We start from the raw sequence: 19,960 nt of genomic DNA, 5'->3' as shown, positions 1-19,960 counted from the left end.
GAGTTGGAAGGGACCTTTGAGATCTTCTAGTCCAACCCCCTGCTCAAGTAGGAAACCCTATACCATTCCAGACAAGTGCTTGCCCAGTCTCTTCTGGAAAGCCTCCAGGGAGGGAGCACCTACAACTTCTGGAGGCAAGCAGTTCCACTGGTTAATTCTTCTCACTGTTAGGAAGTTTCTCCTTAATTCCAGGTTGCTTCTTTCCTTGATTAGTTTCCATCTGTTGTTTCTTGTCCTGCCTTCTGGTGCTTTGGAAAAAATTTTTGTGGCAGCCTCTCAAATATTGGAAGACTGCTGTCATGTCACCCCTGGTCTTTCTTTTCTCCAGACTAGACCCAGTTCCTGCAGCCATTATTCATATGATTTAGCCTCCAGCCCCCTAATCATTCTTCTTGCTCTTCTCTTCACTCTTCCCAGAGTCAACTTTTTTTAAAATATTGTGATGACCAAAACTGGCTGCAATGTTCCAAGTGTGGTCTTACTAAGATTTTATAAAGACCTTGATGCTGTCCCTCTGTTAATGCAAAGTAGGATCGCGTTGACTTTCAGAAGATGTTCAATTCTGACAAGGTCAGCCCCACTGTTATCCAAAATGAGATGTAAATTATACCGTGAGTTTAACTAGTACATGATTGCTCCTTCTAACCATTGCAGGATGCAGCTTCTAGAGAATTGGGGCACAAGGTTTGATGCCAATGAAGCTTTATTACCTTTCACCCTACAAGTCGTTGCCAGCATCAGTTAATATACAGGTAACCCTTGACCCACAACCATAATTGAGCCAATAACTTTGCTTGTAAGCCATGATAGTCTTTAAGTGGATCATCATGTGACTGCACCCAATTTTCCATCCTCCTTTTTTTGGAGCTGTTGTTAAGCCTGTAAGAGTGATGTATCCTATTATACAATAATACAATACAATAGCAGAGTTGGAAGGGGCCTTGGAGGTCTTCTAGTCCAACCACCTGCCTAGGCAGAAAACCCTATATCGTTTCAGACAAATGGCTATCCAACATCTTCTTAAAGACTCCCAGTGTTGGGGCATTCACAACGTCTGGAGGCAAGTTGTTCCATTGATTAATTGTTTTAACTGTCAGGAAATTTCTCCTCAGTTCTAAGTTGCTTCTCTCTTTGATTAGTTTCCACTCACTGCTTCTTGTTCTACCCTCAGGTGCCTTGGAAAATAGTTTGACTCCCTCTTTTTTGTGGCAACCCCTGAGATATTGGAACACTGCTATCATGTCTCCCCTAGTCCTTCTTTCTATTAAACTAGACATACCCAGTTCCTGCAACCGTTCATGTTTTAGTCTCCAGTCCCCTAATCATCTTTGTTGCTCTTCTCTGCACTCTTTCTAGAGTCTCCATATCTTTTCTACATCGTGGTGACCAAAACTGAATGCAATATTCCAAGTGTGGCCTTACCAAGGCATTATAAAGTGGTGTTAACACTTCACGTGATCTTGATCTATCCCTCTGTTTATGCAGCCTAGAACTGGGTTGGCTTTTTTGGCAGCTGCTGCACACTGCTGGCTCATATTTAAATGGTTGTCCACTAGGACTCCAAGATCCCTTTCATAGTTACTACTGTTGAGCAAGGTACCACCTATACTGTACCTGTGCATTTCGTTTTTGTTGCCTAAATGTAGAACATTCCTTTTTTCACCATTGAATTTCATTTTATTAGATAGTGCCCAATGTCCAAGTTTGTCAAGATCCTTCTGTATCTTTAGCCTATCTTCTGGAATGTTGGCTATTCCTGCCAGTTTGGTGTCATCTGCAAATTTGATGAGTTCCCCATTTATTCTCTCATCCAAGAGTACTGGGCCCAAAACAGAGCCTTGGGGTATTCCACTGCATACTTCCCTCCATGAAGATGCAGTTCCATTGAGGATTACACTTTGAGTGCAGTTGGTCAGCCAGTTACAAATCCATCTGGTGGTGATGCTGTCTAACCCACATTCTTCTACTTTATTTAGTAGTAGGTTATGGTCTACCTTATTAAATGACTTACTGAAGTTCAAGTAAACTATATCAACGGCATTCCTCTGGTCCACTAATTTTGTCATATTATCAAAGAATGCAATAAGATTAGTCTGGCATGATCTGTTTTGACAAACTCATGTTCGCTTTTGGCTATTACTTTGTTTGCTGCTAGGTGTTCGCTAATTCGTTGCTTGATTATTTTTTCCAGAATCTTTCCTGGTATTGAGGTCAGGCTGATAGGTCTGTAGTTTCCTGGATCTGTTCCCCCCCCCCCTTTTTGAAGATGGGAATCACATCAGCTCTTTTCCAGTCCTCTGGTGCTTCCCTGGTGCACCAGGATCTCTGAAAGATATAGTTCAGTGGTTCTGAGATCTTGTCTGCCAGTTCCTTCAGAACCCTGGGTGTAATCCATCTGGTCATAGTGATTTGAACTCATCTAGGGTAGAAAGGTGCTCACTTACCATTTTCCCCCCTATTTCAACTTGTGTTCCTAATCTGATTTTTGTGGTGCTGTCAAATCACCAGGACCAGATTGGACTGTTTTATCCCTTTGTATAAAGACAGATGCAAAACATGAGTTAAATAGTTCTGCTTTCTCCCTGTTGCTTGCCACCTTCTTGGCACTTTCTCCCAGCAATGGACCAATTGTTTCCTTAACTTTTTTCTTGTTTTTAACATGTTGGAAGAAGCTTTTTTTGTTATTTTTTACTTTTGTGGCAAGCCTTTCTTCATTGTGAGCTTTAGCTTTCCTCACTTTATCTTTATATGCTCAGGCTATTTGCTGATATTCTGCCTTAGTTATGTCCCCCCCTTTCCACTTTTTATACTTATCTTTTTTTGTCTTTCAATTTGTCAGAGAGTTCTTTATGCAGCCATGCTGGTTTCTTTTGGGAGCTGTTATTTTTCTTCTTCTTTGTTATTGTGCTAGACTGGGCTTTTGTAATCTCATTTTTCAAAATTTCCCAAGTTTCTTGAGTTGTTTTCCCCTTGAGGATTCTCATCCATGGAATTTTTCCCAAGCTCTCTCTAAGTTTATTGAAATTAGCTCTCTTAAAGTCCAAGACTCTAGTTTCACTTTGTTCTACTACTTGTGTTTGCATAATGTTGAATTCCAATATTGCATGGTCACTTGCCCCCAGGGTTCTTGTGGCTTCAACACCTTCTATCATTTCCTCTCTGTTAGTGAGAATTAAGTCCAATATGGCTGATCCCCTTGTTCCCTTCTCTACTTTTTGGGAAACAAAGTTGTCTGCTAGGTTTGTTAGGAACCTGTTGGATCTTCCACTTGGTGCAGAGTTTGTTTCCCAGTTGATGTCAGGGTAGTTAAAATCCCCCACTACTATTGTAGTGTGTTTCTTACGTACCTTAGTTAGCTGACTAGCAAAAAGTTCATCTACTTCCTCTGCTTGGTTGGGTGGCCTGTAGTATAGACCTCTGGCAATGTCACCCCCCCCCCCAACCTTTAATATTGACCCAAATGCATTCAAGATAGTTCCCATCATTGTTGTGCTCTATTTCTGCAGAGAGGTAATTATTTCTTATATATAGTGCAACTCCACCTCCTCTTTTACTTGGTCTATTTCTTTTAAGTAATTTACAGTAATTTAAATCCTTCTAGCTTTATGTTCCATTTGTCGGTTTCATCCCACCAAGTTTCTGTAATGGCAATAATATCATATCTGTCCTCTTTTACTTGAATTTCTAATTCGCCCTGTTTATTCCTCATACTATGATGCATTGGTGTATAGTCATTTGAGTCCATTTTGATTGACCCTATGTTTCCTGTCTACATAACCTATGTTATTCCTGACTGCCCCTATTTTCTTGCCACTTGTATGATTCACGCACATGGTATGGCACTCACTATTAAATGCTTGGTTTTGCTTGACAGCGGAAGTGATAATCTTACTCGCACAAACATCTGTGGTACATGCACTGATAACCCTATGAATTTTAGATTGCTGGGAACAGAAATGTTCTGTATCAATTAATTCTCTGTCCCCGCTGTTCAGTTTAAATGTTTATACAGAAAATCTGTGAATTTAATGTCAAGTAACTCAGTCCCTTTCTTGGATGGGTGCAAACCATCTCTTTTGTACAGTTTTTCATTGGACCAGCAGCAGACATCATGACTAATAAAACCAAACCCTTCCCTTTTACACCACTCCTTTAGCCACACATTAAACTCTGCTACACACTGGCTCTTCCCTTTTTGTTCCTTATATACTGGTAAAACCTCTGAAAAGATAAGCCTACAACCTATACTACTAAGTTCATACCCCAAGCTCTGGAAATCATTCTTCACAGAAAGTACATCTTTTTGAGACAGATCATTTGTGCCAAGATGTATAATAGCATCAACATCACAGTTCTTATTTGCATTCTTGACTATCTTAAGAATACACCTCTTGTCTCTGCTAGAAGTAGCACCTGGCAGATACCTGACCTCTTTTAAAACTTCCATATCATTCCCTAAATTTACATCCCTTATGATTGAATCATCAACCAGAAGGTTGACATTAGAACACCATTTGTCAGCTGTGACCAGGGGGGCTTTTGCCCAGGTTCGCCTGGTGCACCAGTTGTGGCCCTATCTGGACCGGGAGGCACTCCAAATGGTCACTCATGCCCTCGTCACCTCAAGACTCGACTACTGTAATGCTCTCTACATGGGGCTGCCCTTGAAAAGTGTTCGGAGACTACAATAGGTCCAGAATGCAGCCGCGCGAGTGATACTGGGTGTACCTAGATACACCCATGTTACACCTATCCTCCGTGAGCTGCATTGGCTCCCTATTGGTCTCCGAACACTCTTCAAGTTGCTGGTTATCACCTTTAAAGCCCTACATGACCTAGGACCTGGATATCTCCGTGACCGCCTCCTGCAACATACCTCCCAGCGCCCAATAAGATCGTACAGGGCGGGCCTTCTCCGAGTGCCATCGGCTACACAATGTTGTCTGGTGGCTCCTCGGGGGAGGGCCTTCTCTGTAGCTGCCCCGGCCCTATGGAACGATCTACCCCCTGAGATCCGGATCCTCCCTACTCTCTCGGCCTTCCGAAAGCCTGTTAAGACCTGGCTGTTCTGGCAGGCCTGGGGCTGCTGATCTCTGATTGAGCTTCAGCCCCATTAACATCGAGTGTATGTTGTGTCCCTTTTTAATCTGCTGTTTTGTATCTTAACTTTTTTAGTATTTGTTTTTAAACTGTTTTTATGTAAGCCGCCTGGAGTCCTTCGGGATTGGGCGGCATACAAACCTATTAAAACTTAAACTTAAAACTTCTCTTTTTGCATACCTTGCTCTTCTTGTGCGACTGATGTGTGATTCCCCATTTTGTCTTTCCGAAGTAAGTTCTTCATTTTGGACCACAATCCCCTGCTTATTTGAGTCATCATTATCACAACTACCTTGACCTGTCTCTTTAGTGTCCCCATTAGAGTCAGCAAGGACGGTATATCAGTTATGCTGGGTCACAGCAAAAGCACTTTGTCTGTGCTGAAAGAATGCTTGGTCATCCTTCTGATCATTACATGGAAAGGAATGGTGCCTGGAGCATCAAAGTGTCTTCAGTCCTTCTAACTTCTGCTGGAAGGACTTCAGGCTCCAGGAATAAGAAAAGTATCTGGCTGAGAACTTTTAGAGCAGCTATTAATCAGAAGGGACAATTTAGGCATTACTGCAACACCCTCGGTATGATGTAACATTTTTCATTTTATTATCAGACTCAAATATGATTAATGCTTTTAATTTTGCATATTACCTGCCTGTTTCCTGAATTGTTTAATGATTATTAATTTATCATGCTTTGAATGAATGTTACTTGGCAAGTGAAAATTTTGAAATAAAAATTTGATAACTTTTCTTTTATATCTGTTTACATAAGCCTAATACTTCTATCACCGTTCTGAAGGAGCTTTTGGAACATTCATTCCTCACAGCTAGTCCCAATCTGCCAAACAACATGGGCTTCAACTCCTATCACCTACCTTTGTCAGCATGTTATTATGTTTTTCTTTTTATATTCATCCTTTCTATAGAAAGGAAGTTTAAAGGAAGCCTACACAGACTTCCCCCTTATTTCAATGCCCATAACCACCCTAGGAATGGAGCCTAATCCAAAGCCATGCTTTGAGTCTCACAGATGACCTGAAGCCGGTTCTCCCCAGGCAAAGTATTCTGCCTTGAATCAAGACAAAATGCTGTCCATTAGCATTACTGCCTGGAGTTCATGGGAAAAGTTATAAGCAGTTAACACATCACCAAAGAGTAACTCACCTGCACCCAAATGTTGTTTGCAACAAAGTTGTGATTCCAACACAGAAAAATATGGTTCCAATCAACTGGCTGGTGGCCCACTGATCAATTCCAACACACATGGCATCTGCTAGCAAGAAGGGCACTGCTATGGTGCCGCTGAAACAGGTCAGGTAATGCTGCAAAGAACAAAGGGTTATTTTTAATCAAGTATGTGTGTGTGTGCATACCTGTGTAAACTGCTTTCCCTATGTTTGCAATGACATTATGATTAAACCAAGACAATTAATAATTCTGCATGAATAGTTTTATCCCTTAGGAAATGACCATTATCTTAATAAAGAAGCTAACTTTGATGATCTCAGTGAAGGATTAGAAAATGGCCATCCAAAATAAAAAATAGTATTATGCCCTCAAGTTTCCTAATACGAACTAAATTGGGGAGGGTCCAGCAGATGTTAGGGAAGAGACCACAACTCAGTTACGGATTCAGACTCTTTGTGCTGAAAATCTCATACCTATTAAAATGGTCTTAGACAGCAGAATTTCAACAAACTCCTTGGTAATCAAAAGTGACCAATTTAGATTGGATGGATCAAAAGTGTTGCCTTCATATGAAGCAGTCTCCAATCTGCATATGGATACCGCACGAAACATGAAAAGCCCCAATTTTATTCTCTTGAATTCGTATCACCAGACTGACTTATTCTCACATTCAGCACATTTTCTTAGAGTGGCAAACCAAAATCTTTAAACAAAGGCAAACCTCTAGTTTGTGCTAAACCACCACCTCCTTGGGCTCCATTGCCACTGCCAAGCCAGGCCACCAACAGCTGGACAGCTGATCAGTGCACTGGACATCTTGGCTCAGCTCTGCACTCAATTGGCTTACAAAATTACAGAAAATTTAACATCGGCCAATGTAGGCTGGTATAAACCAGCTCCAGCATATCTTTGCACAACCTCCCACTAACTTCCAGAGTATAAGATCTCTAGGAAGCTGAGCTGTAGAAGCCCACTAAACATGGAAAGATTTGCTAGAGGACGATTGATTTAAGGTGCTCGCATATCCCCCCCCCTTCATTCTATTCAAGAACCGGGCAGGAAAATATTCTCCTGGAATATGCCCAGACTTAAAGCCCCCCTTCCATCCTGTTGCTCTTCAGGATGTTCAGAGGCATCTCCGCCCTGATGAGGAGAATCATCCTGGATGCACAACTGGGTACCCTGGCCATGTTCCCAAGTACAAAATATGTAGGAGGCACATTTTACATTCCTAAATAATTTTGGAATTCAGGCCCACTTGGAAATGTTTTTTTTTTTAAATAACCTGGTGTGCCTTCATATAGTCATACAGAAATTATCTGTTCAAGAAGAAAACGCTACGGCCAGAAACACACCTTGTTCCGATAGACCCCACACACTTCTGTTCACAGCAACGGAGACGGAAACCAAGAATAAATTATCTGTAGTTTCTGGCTGCCCGAATTATCCTAATAAACACGAGTCCTGGGAAAGGGCCATTCCCTGTGTTAGGTCCCTGCTAAGTAATTCTAAAAATAACACTTCAAAATTATATTCTGACTTGCTTAATTGCTCGCTAGCATTTCAATGGGAAAAAAAAACAAATTGAAAGAACAAATTGTACCTGTAACCCCAAGAATATGCAGAGATACCAGGGTGGGACATCCTCAATGGTGTAGATCATGTCCGTTCTTTGTACGTCTGAGCTTCCACTGCTGTCGAGGGTTTCTGCCAAAGAACTCTGTCAACCATTAAATTAGCCACCATTTAATACCACAGTCTATTAATAGGTTACCGGGATATGTCTGAGCAGGTCTGTGGCCTGCTGCAAAGCACTATCAGTTCAGAGCAAAAAACAATCACCACCAAAAAAAACCCCAAATCTTTTACTTTTCTAGTAATCACCTAAACTACATGAATGCCCTCCTCTGTTTCATGTAACCAACCTCTGCATATAAGCAAAGCATTATTCTGTTCCTATGATATAATAACCACATATTCTGTGCCAAAAAAAAAGTGTGGTGCCCAACTGTTTACACAAAGAATTATAGATGGTAAATTAGAGGCTAAGAGATATTTTCTGAGGGGGGGGGAGAAAGATTGCACTTGCATAAGAGATCCAGGCTCCTTCATTTATGAGAGCATTTTACTGTTTTCTAATGAGCTTCAATTTATTGCAATATCTATCATATCTCTCTCTCTCTCTCTCTCTCTCTCTCTCTCTCTCTCTCTCTCTCTCTCTCTCTCTCTATCTATCTATCTATCTATCTATCTATCTATCTATCTATCTATCTATCTGCTAGAAATATAACCCCAGGCATGAAGGAAACCATTTAGTCCTAATTCAACTCGCATATCCACGCAGGAATTTAATTTAAAGCACCCTAACAAATGTTCACCCTGCCTCTGCTTTCTGTAACAAAGAATCCCACTGTAACATATAGACACATCATGTTTAACACCACTGTTAAATACTACTGCTGATTGGCTTTTCAGATGAACAACTCTAATGTTTAAAAAAGGCACTTTCAAAAGTTCAGTCAAAATCTACCTTCCTATAATTTAAATCAGGGGTCCCTAAACTTGGCAACTTGAAGACTTGTGGACTTCAACTCCCAGAATTCTCTAGCCAGCATAGCTTACTCTCTTGTAATCTCTTCCTCTACAATCTCTCCACTTAGAGGTCTTCAAACTTGGCCACTTGAAGACTTGTAGACTTCAACTCCCAGAAGTCCACAAGTCTTTAAGTTGCCAAGTTTGGGGACCCCTGCTTTAGATTGAAAGTGAGAGTTTCCAAAAGCTACATGAGGTCAAATTAAATATATGAGGAACAATGTTGAAGGTAACTAAGCAGTGAATATGAAGGTCAAGCAAGGGAGACACACAATTCTCTGTCCAAAAGTGGAGAGCAGCTTATGCTTTAATAATGAAGTTGTGAATCTCTAATGCAAGCAATTCATTACTTATCTAATGCAATATGCTTCCGAAGAGGAAACGAAGATGGATAGAAAAAGAAGAGCAAAGGAAAGAGTGTGACGCTCACAGTGAAAAAGTGTAAGCTCTGTGTTGCAAGTCGAGGCTTAAAGTCCAAAATAAATGTTCATTGCAAATCTCAAAAGGCCATAGACTTTATATAGGGTTTTCATATAAAATGGCTTTAATTTTTTTTATTATTATTTAAGGGCTATGAAAATAGAAACATCACTTAATACCTTTTATTGGCAGTAGCCCCTTTGGAGGCGGGGAGATCTATTTAGTTTAGCAGTTTCTGATTTTGCTGAAACTTACCGTATTTTTCAGAGTATAAGACACACCAAGGTTTTGAAGAGGCAAATTTTTAAAAAAGTAGGTAGGTAGGTAGAGGGAGAGAGAGAGTACTTAGGTAGCTAGGTAGCTAGAAGAGGGGAGGGAGAGGGAGAGAGGGAGGGAGGGAGGGAGGGAGAGAGAGAGAGAGAGAGAGAGAGAGAGAGAGAGAGAGAGAGAGAGAGAGAGAGAGAGAGAGAGAAATATAGTAGGTAGGTAGGGAAAGAGAGAGGGGGTGTAGGTAGGTAGGGAGAGAGAGAGTAGGGAGAGAGAGAAATAGAAAGAGAGAGAAAAATACAGTAGGTAGGTAGGGAGAGAGAGAGTAGGTAGGTAGATGTTTTCAGGTGTATTTATCTATGTACTGGAGAAGGAAATAGCTGACAATCTGCAGCACTTAAGACTTTGTTTCTGCTGGCACAGCACTTGATCAATGTAATTCTCATTAATCAGTTAAAGAGCTTACCAAAAGAGGGGGGAAATTTGCACTCTGCCACACCTCCCAAAAACGGCCGCATGTTTTTTTTAAAAAAGGCATAAACAGCCTTGGGGGGGGGGGGGGCTTGCAGAGTGCTCCTAAGCGGTGGGGGGCCAAAAACAAGCAAAAAAAGGCCTGTTTTTCGTGAAAACGGGCCCATTTTTTGTCCAAAAAATTGCATGCATAGCCTTATGGAGGCTTATAGTGCTACTGGGAGCTGGGGAAACAGGCGTTTGTTTGGTCATTTCTGCCCTCCCCAGCCCCCAGGAGCTCTCTGAAAGCCTCCATAAGGGTATGCGCAGCCATTTTGATGAAGGGGGCGGGGCTTTGGGAGGCAAAAAATGCTGCATTCAGTGTATAAGATGAACCCAGATTTTCAGCTTTTTTTTTTTTTTGAGGAAAAAAGGTGCGTCTTATACTCTGAAAAATACGGTAGGTTTATATAACAAAAGTGCTGACTTAATCCATCCTTGATTGCAGAGTATCTTGTTCTCAAACTGACTTGGCTTCTTAAACCCTGAAGCGACATGTCCGGTCTGATTTAAGCACATGCAGCTTCCTCCTCCTCCTATTTCCTCCTATGTATACGCAGTGTTCATTATCAAAGGGATTAACAGGAAATAAACAAAGGAGTATTTTTTTTAATTTCATAAGAGAGCATGCTCTGAAGCTGTCACTGTAGCTGTAGCCATTTCAAGCATCAAAACCCAGTCCCTTCCACAGCAGTGGTATGGTATCCAAGGATCCCCCTAGCACAGAGGTCTCCAACTTTGGCAACTTTATGACTTGTGGACTTCAACTCCCGGAATTCCTCAGCCAGCAAAGAAACTTTGGCTGCTTGAAGATGTGTAGACTTCAACTCCCAGAATTCCCTGGCCAGCAAGGAATTCTGGGAGTTAAAGTCCACACATCTTCAAGCAGCCAAGGTTGAGAAACACTGGATTAAATCATTCAGTAAAGAACACTGAAGGGTTAAGTTTTGTTGACAGGTTCTACATCAAGAGTCACGATGGCCTTGCAGCCTTTTGCAGAAGACAAGAATCTTCCCCATAAATATCAGAACTGAAGGGGGTGGAAGGACCAAAACCTTTGAAGCTTTTATAACCCTGTCAAGGTGGAGATTACAGAATGTGAAGAATCCAACCAAGGGCAATGCTGGCATCTAAGCTCCCCAGCAGTAACCACAACAATCTTTTAATTAATGCCTTACCCAAGGACAGAAGCAGCCTTCGGTTGCATTAGCTTCATCCACTTGGCAAATGTTTGTGGGGAGTCTTCATATGATAAGGCGACCCCATTACTGGATATTTTCTCACAGAACCAATGATACAAGACGTACTTTTTACAATACGGCCCTTTGGAACGAGCTCCCCGTGGAGATTCGGACCCTCACCACCCTCCAGGCCTTCCGCAAAGCCCTTAAAACCTGGCTGTTCCAACAGGCCTGGGGCTAATGAGTTTTTTGTCCCCCCTCGAATGGTATGGTTGTTGAGTGTTTTAAATTGTGAGTCCCCTCCGGGGAATAGGGCGGCATAGAAATATAATAAAGTCAACTCAACTCAACTCAATAAACAAGGGTGAATGAGTCAGCTTTGTTTTTCATTATTATCAGCTAAAAGGTTCTGATTCACCTTCTTCTCTAGTTTATCAGTCTTATACAAATGGTGTTGTTGTTTTTTAAACTTGCCTTGGTTGAGAAAAGATGGGGAGTGCCTTCATCTATTTTTATCTCCAAATCTAATTTTGCTGCATTCAACAATCAGCTTCTCAAGTCTTCAAGCCCTTCCTTATTACGGCTACATAGATTTAAAATACTAATGTTGGCCCTCCTTTAATGATTCCATTCAACAGAAACATTTCAACAGCTTGACCTGCTGAAGAACTGCATAGGGCAACTTTGGACAAACATGCCAATTAATTATAACAGTTCCCTTGTATCAAGATGTTAGGGTATATCTACTTTTTAAGGTACCTTTTCTGCAATTCCATTTTCTGTGGTATAGATTGCCATAAGTTCTGTGTCTTCTGTATCTTGATCGCCACTTGAGGTTGCTCCTCCACTTATTGCAACCTTTAAAAAATAATTATAATAAATAGTAATACTCTAAAATAATTACAGAGTATATATATAATATAATCTTGTATAATATTTTATTTTTAAAAAATATTTTTAAACCAAAACACAGAACAAGATAAAGTACAGAAAATGTTTGACTTTGCTGACTAGTTGGTGATAAGAAGTGTCAGTCAAAAATAAAAATCTGATAATGCAAATTTCCCAAAATTACAGGCAAACTGTCTGAACTTTTCTGTTATTTGGAGTGAAGAATTAAATCAGATTTTGTCTGCTGCATCCAAAGTTAACTGAATAGGGATTCTTAAAATCAAGATGTTTGTTATTATAAAAAATATTTTAAGAGAAACAATTGCTACATAGAAGTATATATTGTAACTACAATTATAATATTCTAAATTTGACAAATAAATGAATAATTCCAATATAGTGTGCAGTTTTAAAATTATATATAAAGAACTAAATATGCAGATATGTATCCAAAGAAAACTTAAGATTCTTTTTATCATGAACCTCATGAACCAAAGTATGGGGTTTTTGATTGCATTACCTTAGTTTTTATATTATGCAAGTGTTTTATTTTAAATTCTTAGACACAATGCATAAATTTACACATTTATATCCTTGCCATTTTTAGCTGCTCCATTTCCTCAAGGATCTGAGTAATGCATTTCTGTATCATTTTCATCTCTGGGACAATCTGTGGTGCAGCACCCAAGGACTCAAATGCCCTTAAATGAATTGCAGTCCTTCAAAGGACCTTTGTAACATCCTTAAGGATATCTGAAAGCAATCGTTTTAATCTCATGTAATGCATTCAGAGAGATAAGAAGCCAGTGGTCACTTGAGCAATCCAATTAGTCAGCCCTATTGCATCAGTTTTCTGAACAAAACAAGTCATTCATAAGCAATTGTCAAATCCATTTCATAAGGCTGAAATGGCAGTTCCTTTTAAATAGCTCAAAAATACACTCTGCTCTAGTCTTCAACAGATCTGATTTGCCCAGACAACTTTTTATAACACTGTCCTCCTTCAGAACACAGCAATCAAAAGCTTGCAGAGGAAGCACCTGTCAGAAAGGGATTGTGACATCAGTGAGAAGCACATCACAAGACACTCTTATCTATGATGAATTCAAAAGCCTGTAAAAATGCATTTCCATGACTCACTTCTTGGGAGAATTAGTGCTTAACCCAACATGACTTCCAAGGAAGAATACTACAGATGAAATGCACCAGTGATGCTACTAGAAAGCAGAAAATTAACATTTCTAAACATGAACTTACTGGCAACGTAAAGAAAGCTGTGTGCTTGGCTTCATCTTCATACTTGGCCTCTGCTGGGTTTCCAGTTTCTACGGATTTCGAAGTAGTGTTTTTGCCAATCCCCATGGTTTTCCAAGATACTCAGAAAATTGAATGGGTGACTAAGGTATATGGGCAGACGCTGAGTTTTCAGTAAGAAGGAAAGCACCAGAGAAGAGTCGTATCGGGAGGTCCTTTAGGTCCTGCACACCTTCTGTCCCTTTATGGTCCCTAGAAATTAAAAAGGTGAAAAGACATTTGTAGGCATTTCACAACCCTCACCAAGATTATTTACATCATGAATGTCATTCAATTATTAAGGTTTCCTTCCATAGGTTAATGACAATTTCCTTCCAAATTATTTCGGCAATACCAATTGATTGGTTATGTGCCATCAAGTCACTTTCAATAGATACGGTAGATATCTATAAGGTAGGGGTGTCAAACCTACGATGTCACATCATGTGATGTATCAGGACTCCCACCCCTTCGTTAAACCAGGCATGGGCATGGCCAGTGCATGACACATCCAGCCCATGGGCCAGGAGTTTGACAGCTCTGCTATAAGGTATCTATCATAGGACAGATAACTGCCCTGTCCCCACCCCTTAGCTTTACTGAGGCTTGGTTCAAGTTAATGAATTCTTAATTTTCAGGTTAATAGGAGTTCAGTATGGAGAAAGGGAATCTGAGGATTAGATCAGAAACCCATAAAGACTAGACGGACCTCTATGTATGCAATTTTACTCTTCTTAAGGGTACATAAATATCCCTCTGTCATAAAACAGCAGTTCAATCCAGAATTGATTTCTCCTCCTTTGGTTGCAGAGGCTTTGCCCTTTCTCCCAACTGAAGCAGCAAGTCATACCAAATCAGCTCTATGCTTCGTTTCCCTCTAACGGGGGACAATGACTAATAAAAAAAAATCTATTGCTTGTTCTGAAATTCCATTCAATAAAAGACAGATGAAGTGAAAGCAGCTAACAAAAACAGGAATACAGGTCAGAACAAATCACGAAGCCAAAAAGAGCAAAGAAAGAAATGTTCCCTTCTAAAAACACAATAAGGGTGATTTATTATAAAAGGCAATCAAGAGAATAAACCTGTTTATTGGAGAAATTGGAAAATTAGTCTTTGGCACCTTTAGGTACATTTCCGACAGAAAAAAATGGTGAATCACCCTGCAATTAGAAATAAAACCCTGGACAAACTCACCCAAATTCCTTAGCAAACTAAGAATGTATTTTCCCTTCTTCCAATAAAAAAGCACCTAGAAAGACTAAGTAAAAGGCACATTTAAAAGCAAAAATAGGCAGACAGTAGTTAAGAAATGCTTCTTCTATAACACAGTGCAGACCCACATGTTTGTTCTGCAAAGTCAAAGCAGCCGTTTATAAGATTGCAAAGAGGAAGAAATGTGATTCAAGTATCTGCTTAGTCACAATGACAAAGCTCATCACACACTATTTAAAAAAGACTTTCACTAATAAAACAACTGAGTAAATCACAATTGGCTAAGTTTACAAGCCAGGCCAAAGTAAAGAAATCACATGGTGGCTCAGAGAATGAGTGAGTGCCCCCCCCCACATATCTTGGGACTGGAATCTTGGTGGCCCCCACCCACTCATACATAGAGACCTTTTTTTCCCCAAAGCCACATATTGAGTTCACACAGCAAGGAGCACCTTTCTCAAGCCTGACATTTCATGGGAAAATGACAAATTGTTAGTCTGTTTACAGACTGCAAATTGCAACGCCCTACAATAAGGGACACCATTAAGTTCTCACAACAGACTCACTGCAACTGAATTGTCACCCCTGACTGTTCTAATCTAAATTCATGTGGACAAGGTTAACTTTTACATCTTGTTTCTAAAATAGCAGAAAATTTGTGCAAACATAGAAACATCCACAAAGGCTGAGGAATGTTTTCGTTTTACTGAACCGTTAGCAAAAATAATAATAATCTGGAATGTTATCCTCCCAATCTTTGCATGAGAAGAGATGGGAGGGAAAAGGGGGACAGAAAACAGTTGGGATTAATGTAATAAAATTGTGGTGGTTGCCAGCAAAGAGGTAAGAAAAACTGGCATCCGTATCAAAAGAGGTTTAGGTTGGCCAACAAACCAGATTCAATTTGAAAGGTCTTCACAGAATGTCCCAATTAGCAAAACAAAAGCCCTCTGAAGTATTCTGAACAAGCCAAGCAGATAATTTGGGCAGGATAAAAAGACTGACAGAATTTAATCTGCACAACCAAAAAGTCTTTCATTTTCTCCCAAAATAATTACTTTGAAAGATGAAACTTGGACCACTGGTCAAGTCGATTGTCCTTTCAGTCCCAGGGCCTTCATAGTGAGAAGACCATGCAGACAGAGGGGTTACAACAAAATTTCCTATCAAGGTTAACTGTCAAAGGAGGAGATTTCAGTGCCTCAGATGTTCCGTAAAACTGGGTTGTCTTGATTTTTGACCCCCCCAAAAAAGGGTTGTCAAGCCCAAAGAAGCAAGAAGGAAGGTAACTTTAGCACCAGTCTTGGGTAAATAGAATATTGACCTCAATAAGAAGAATTGCTTCAGTTTTTATATAGGGTATTCTATATCTGTGCCATCTTTAAAGGGACATTCTTATGTAGCTTGTCAGTGACTTTATTACATTCTTGTTTGTGACAAATATTTTTACATTCTGCCCTTAAGGCGCTTATAAAAAAATTAGCAAAACAAACTATTCAAAATGCAATAAAACTGCCAAGTAATCCACATGATTTGTCGTGACTTTACTAAACAAAAGGGAAAGATTAACCGGCTTTCAGTTCAAAGGTCTTCTTAAACAGAAATACAGACTGAGTATGACATCCGAAAGAATATTATGTGAATTTGCCAAGAGGGTCTCCAAATCAATAGGCCGCCTTCCACTGCTCCAAATGACGATGAATCCAGAGCAGGAGTAGAGCCCTTAGGGATGACAGTCAGTCCAGATCACAGGACAGAAACTGACTCCCAAATCTGACAAACGGAGGAGCAGCAGATCAAATAAGGACTCATTACTGGAAAAATGTCACTTACATAAGCTGTATGAAACCGTTTCACTTCAATGCAAGATATTGAAAATAGTTCCTTAAACCAAGCAATATTCCAGAAATCGGAATTCAGCAGTGGCTCACTATAACAGTATTCTAGATAAGACAATCAATCAGCAATCAAAATAATCTTTTTTTTTAATTTTGCCCCTTTGTTATATTGAAAATCTTCCATTTCCTATGTTCAAATCTTCCTAGCCTTATTTCCCCCCTCAACTGTTCTTGGCATCGTACTCCAAATTTCCCACATCAGTCAGAAAGTCTTCATTTTCTGTCCGTTTCAGTTCAACTAAGTACTTAAAAGTTTTCTGCTCCTAACATCCACCACTGCTGTGCCACTGGATTTATTTTTTACGTTTAGATCCCCCGCCCTTCCTGCAGCTCGAGGCAATTTTCCTGGGAATCCTTCTTCCCTTTGATCCCCATTACAGCAGCCATGGGAGCTGGCTTGGGTTGAGAGAGAAGGACTGTCCCAAAACCACCCCATGGATTTCTATGCCTGATGGTAGATCTGACCTTGAGTTTCCTTAGTCCGATTCAAAGATGCTATGTTTTCTTAAGATTATGGAAACTGCAATCTGGCATGGCAGACAACATCCAAAGCATGTCCTACTCATTAATAGTGAACTTTAATATTTAATAGGGGAATCAATATGGCACAGTGGTGAAGGCATTGGGCTAGTACAGGTTCAAGTCCCCTGCCAGCCACAGAACTTCCTGGGGACTTTGGCCAGATGCTCTTTCTCAGCACAAGCTACTTCCTGAAGTGTTGTAGGAAGAAACCAGAGGAGGGAGTCCTTACATTTGTCACTATCAGCTCTGGAAAGAAAAACAGCATTTAAATCTAATAAATAAATCCCATAACATGGATAGCAAAGCTGAGGCTGAAAAATTTGCCAAAGCAACATTTTAAAATCAGAGATTGACCTGTTAAATGTTTATTTCTGTAAAGCCATGTCATTACAAGAATCTTACAAGGTATTTATAAAAAATAATATATATAAGACTGATTCATCTCAAAATGCTGAAATACACTGACATATTCTTTCATACTAATCAAAAAGTCTTTTTCCAGTTATGAAAATTCAATGCATAAAATATTTTTAATTTCAAATTTTAGCATTACATATAAACTGCTATTGGCATCTCATTAGTTGAGCGGTTCCTCTGTATTAGTTACATATTTCATTCAGTAAATTATCTTACCTTAAGATGCTAGCATGGAAATGATTTATGCAAAAAAAAATCATCTGCTTCCTATCAGTTCCTGTCAGCTATTGAACTCTTTTATGGCAACAGAACAATAATGAAAGCATTTAAGTTTTAAATATTGTATAACTGTATCCAATCAGAAGTAAGCGTTTTGTGTTACACAATTACTTAAAAATACCAAGATACACCACATGGTCACATGGTATTGTATAAACCTCTGACATAACTATAACACTTCTAAGTATTAAAGATTAAAAAAGATTTGTATGAACAAGTTATGAACAATTTATGTCATGAGCCCTGAAAAATAAAGTTACATATTAGAGAAAACCCGGGAAGAATTATGCCAACCCCCTAAAAACAGTGACATCCATTGCTACAGAATGAGAATCCTTCCAGCAAATGCTCTGTTGCTAATTTCGGAGAAATCCAGTGTATCAAATGAACAGCTGGAAGAAATGTCACAAGATCAGTAAGATCATGATGAAAGTCCCGTAAGGCAGCATCTATGCCAGTGATGGCTAACCTTTTCGGCATCAAGCACCCAAATCGGAATGCATGTGCATGCGCATGCATAGGTATGTGCTGGAATGCTGGAAACCTGAAGACCAGCTGGTCGGTGTACATTTTTTGGCCATTTTTCAGCTGAAAACAGCCTGAAAAACGGCCTGTTTTCTGGCCATTTTTCGCCCTTTTCAGTGCTCTGACACCGGTGAAGAGCCACTAGACACAGAGCACATGCCCACAGAGATGGCTCTGCATGCCACCTCTGGCACGAGTGCCATAGGTTTGCCATCACTGATCTATGCTATTGGAGTCCTAGCCATGTCTTAAGATGCTGTCAGAAGCAGCTGTGTGCAAATGAATACAAGCCCTTTCTTTTGATATAAGTTTCTATCTTCATCCATTAAAATAGAGGTACCTGCTGATCCTTGATATGATTTGTAGCTGGGCTGATTTTTTTTCTTCTGACATGGTCTTAAAGAGAAGGCAGGCCAGAGCAGCAAACTTACAACTAGGTGCTTTCCACACTTTTCAGTGCCAAGGATGGCTCTGCATGGACCAAGCAAATTATACTGGACTGGACTGTGGACAATAGCACAGGCTGTAAAATGGGAATCCTGCATTGCCCTTGGCAGATGTCCGTCTTAGTCCTGACAGTTTGGATTGGGTACTTTCTTGAATAAGTCACAAATGGACGTGTTCCCACAACCAGGAAGTCAAAATTAACTGACTTGGTTATGGGAAGCCAGACTAAGTAATATACAATTGCTGTATATTGCTAGGATCAAGAGGCCAAGTATGTTGATCTGACTTCATTCAGAAGCAGCAGAGAAATAGCACTTTAGAAGTAACATCACAGTGAAAATATGATGGTAAAAAACATACACAAGAAGTTTGGAGGAAAATCCAGGATGGGAAGAAAGTAACATGCACAGTGATATATATACAAAGACCAAGATGCATGAAGGTTTAAAAGAATACTCTAGGGAAAATTTCTTTTATATTTCTCTACATTCTCAAATTTTCCCTCCCTTCTATAGCAAGCACTTTTGAACAAAAGTGTGGGTGAAACTGTTTGGGCAAAAATAGACGCATGAGGACATCAAACCAAAGTTAGGTTTGGTAACCTACATTTCCTATACTTCTATTTCCCCCCCAAAATTCTTTTTTGATACAGAGGAAAGTTACGTAAAGGAATTATGCTAACCAGACTTCTATTACTCTTTTTTAAAATAAGGATGGCTGGCACATAGTATATGCACACACCACTTTCTGAAAACGTTATTTTCTTATGTGTGCCAAATAGGCTTTATTTTTAAAATGCTCTCATGCTATATTATCAGTGAGTTTAGCATGTACTCCCAATGTATGCAGTCAAATGTCCAAAATCAATTTTTCTAGAAAAATACTGTTTTTTCTCCATATAAGTACTTCAAGATATCTTTAACCCACTAAGGATTTCATTTTGCCTCTTGAGAGGGCAATTACACTGGGTCTATGCCATAATTAATGCAAATTACAAGCTATGCAGATTTAATTGCCGATTTCAAAGCCCTGGCATCATGATTACGGATTTTTATTCTGCCACACACATGCAAAGCCCCACAAGACAAAAAGAGCTTCTGCCCACCCACCTCAACTGGGATGCTTGAGCTGCATCAAGCCTCAGAAAAGTTTCACATGTGGAGCGTTTGAACACTGGCCTGGGAAGCAACACGGACAGAGCACGGGCAACACAACACAA

General features: G+C 39.9%; 1 protein-coding gene across 9 annotated transcripts in view; it reads right to left on the bottom strand.

The window, feature by feature from the left end:
• Positions 1-19,960, bottom strand: part of SLC23A2 (solute carrier family 23 member 2) — a 75,153-nt gene that overhangs the window by 29,629 nt on the left and 25,564 nt on the right. For 8 of the 9 annotated variants that reach the window (XM_032229411.1, XM_032229412.1, XM_032229407.1 and 5 more), the window contains 4 exons: positions 13,403-13,651; positions 12,014-12,112; positions 7,888-8,004; positions 6,261-6,418 (listed from right to left, as the gene is read on the bottom strand). In XM_032229411.1, coding sequence (XP_032085302.1) covers positions 6,261-6,418; positions 7,888-8,004; positions 12,014-12,112; positions 13,403-13,507 — 479 coding nt within the window. In that variant the 5' untranslated portion in view covers positions 13,508-13,651. Of the gene's footprint in view, positions 1-6,260; positions 6,419-7,887; positions 8,005-12,013; positions 12,113-13,402; positions 13,652-19,850; positions 19,953-19,960 lie in introns of those variants that run through there. The other variant, XM_032229414.1, reaches the window with a different exon arrangement.

This window comes from Thamnophis elegans, chromosome 13 (genome assembly GCF_009769535.1).
Source record: "Thamnophis elegans isolate rThaEle1 chromosome 13, rThaEle1.pri, whole genome shotgun sequence".
In the NCBI taxonomy this organism is placed as follows: Eukaryota; Metazoa; Chordata; class Lepidosauria; order Squamata; family Colubridae; genus Thamnophis; species Thamnophis elegans.
Note: the sequence above shows the minus strand (reverse complement) of the source record. Positions and strands in the feature narration are given on the sequence as shown.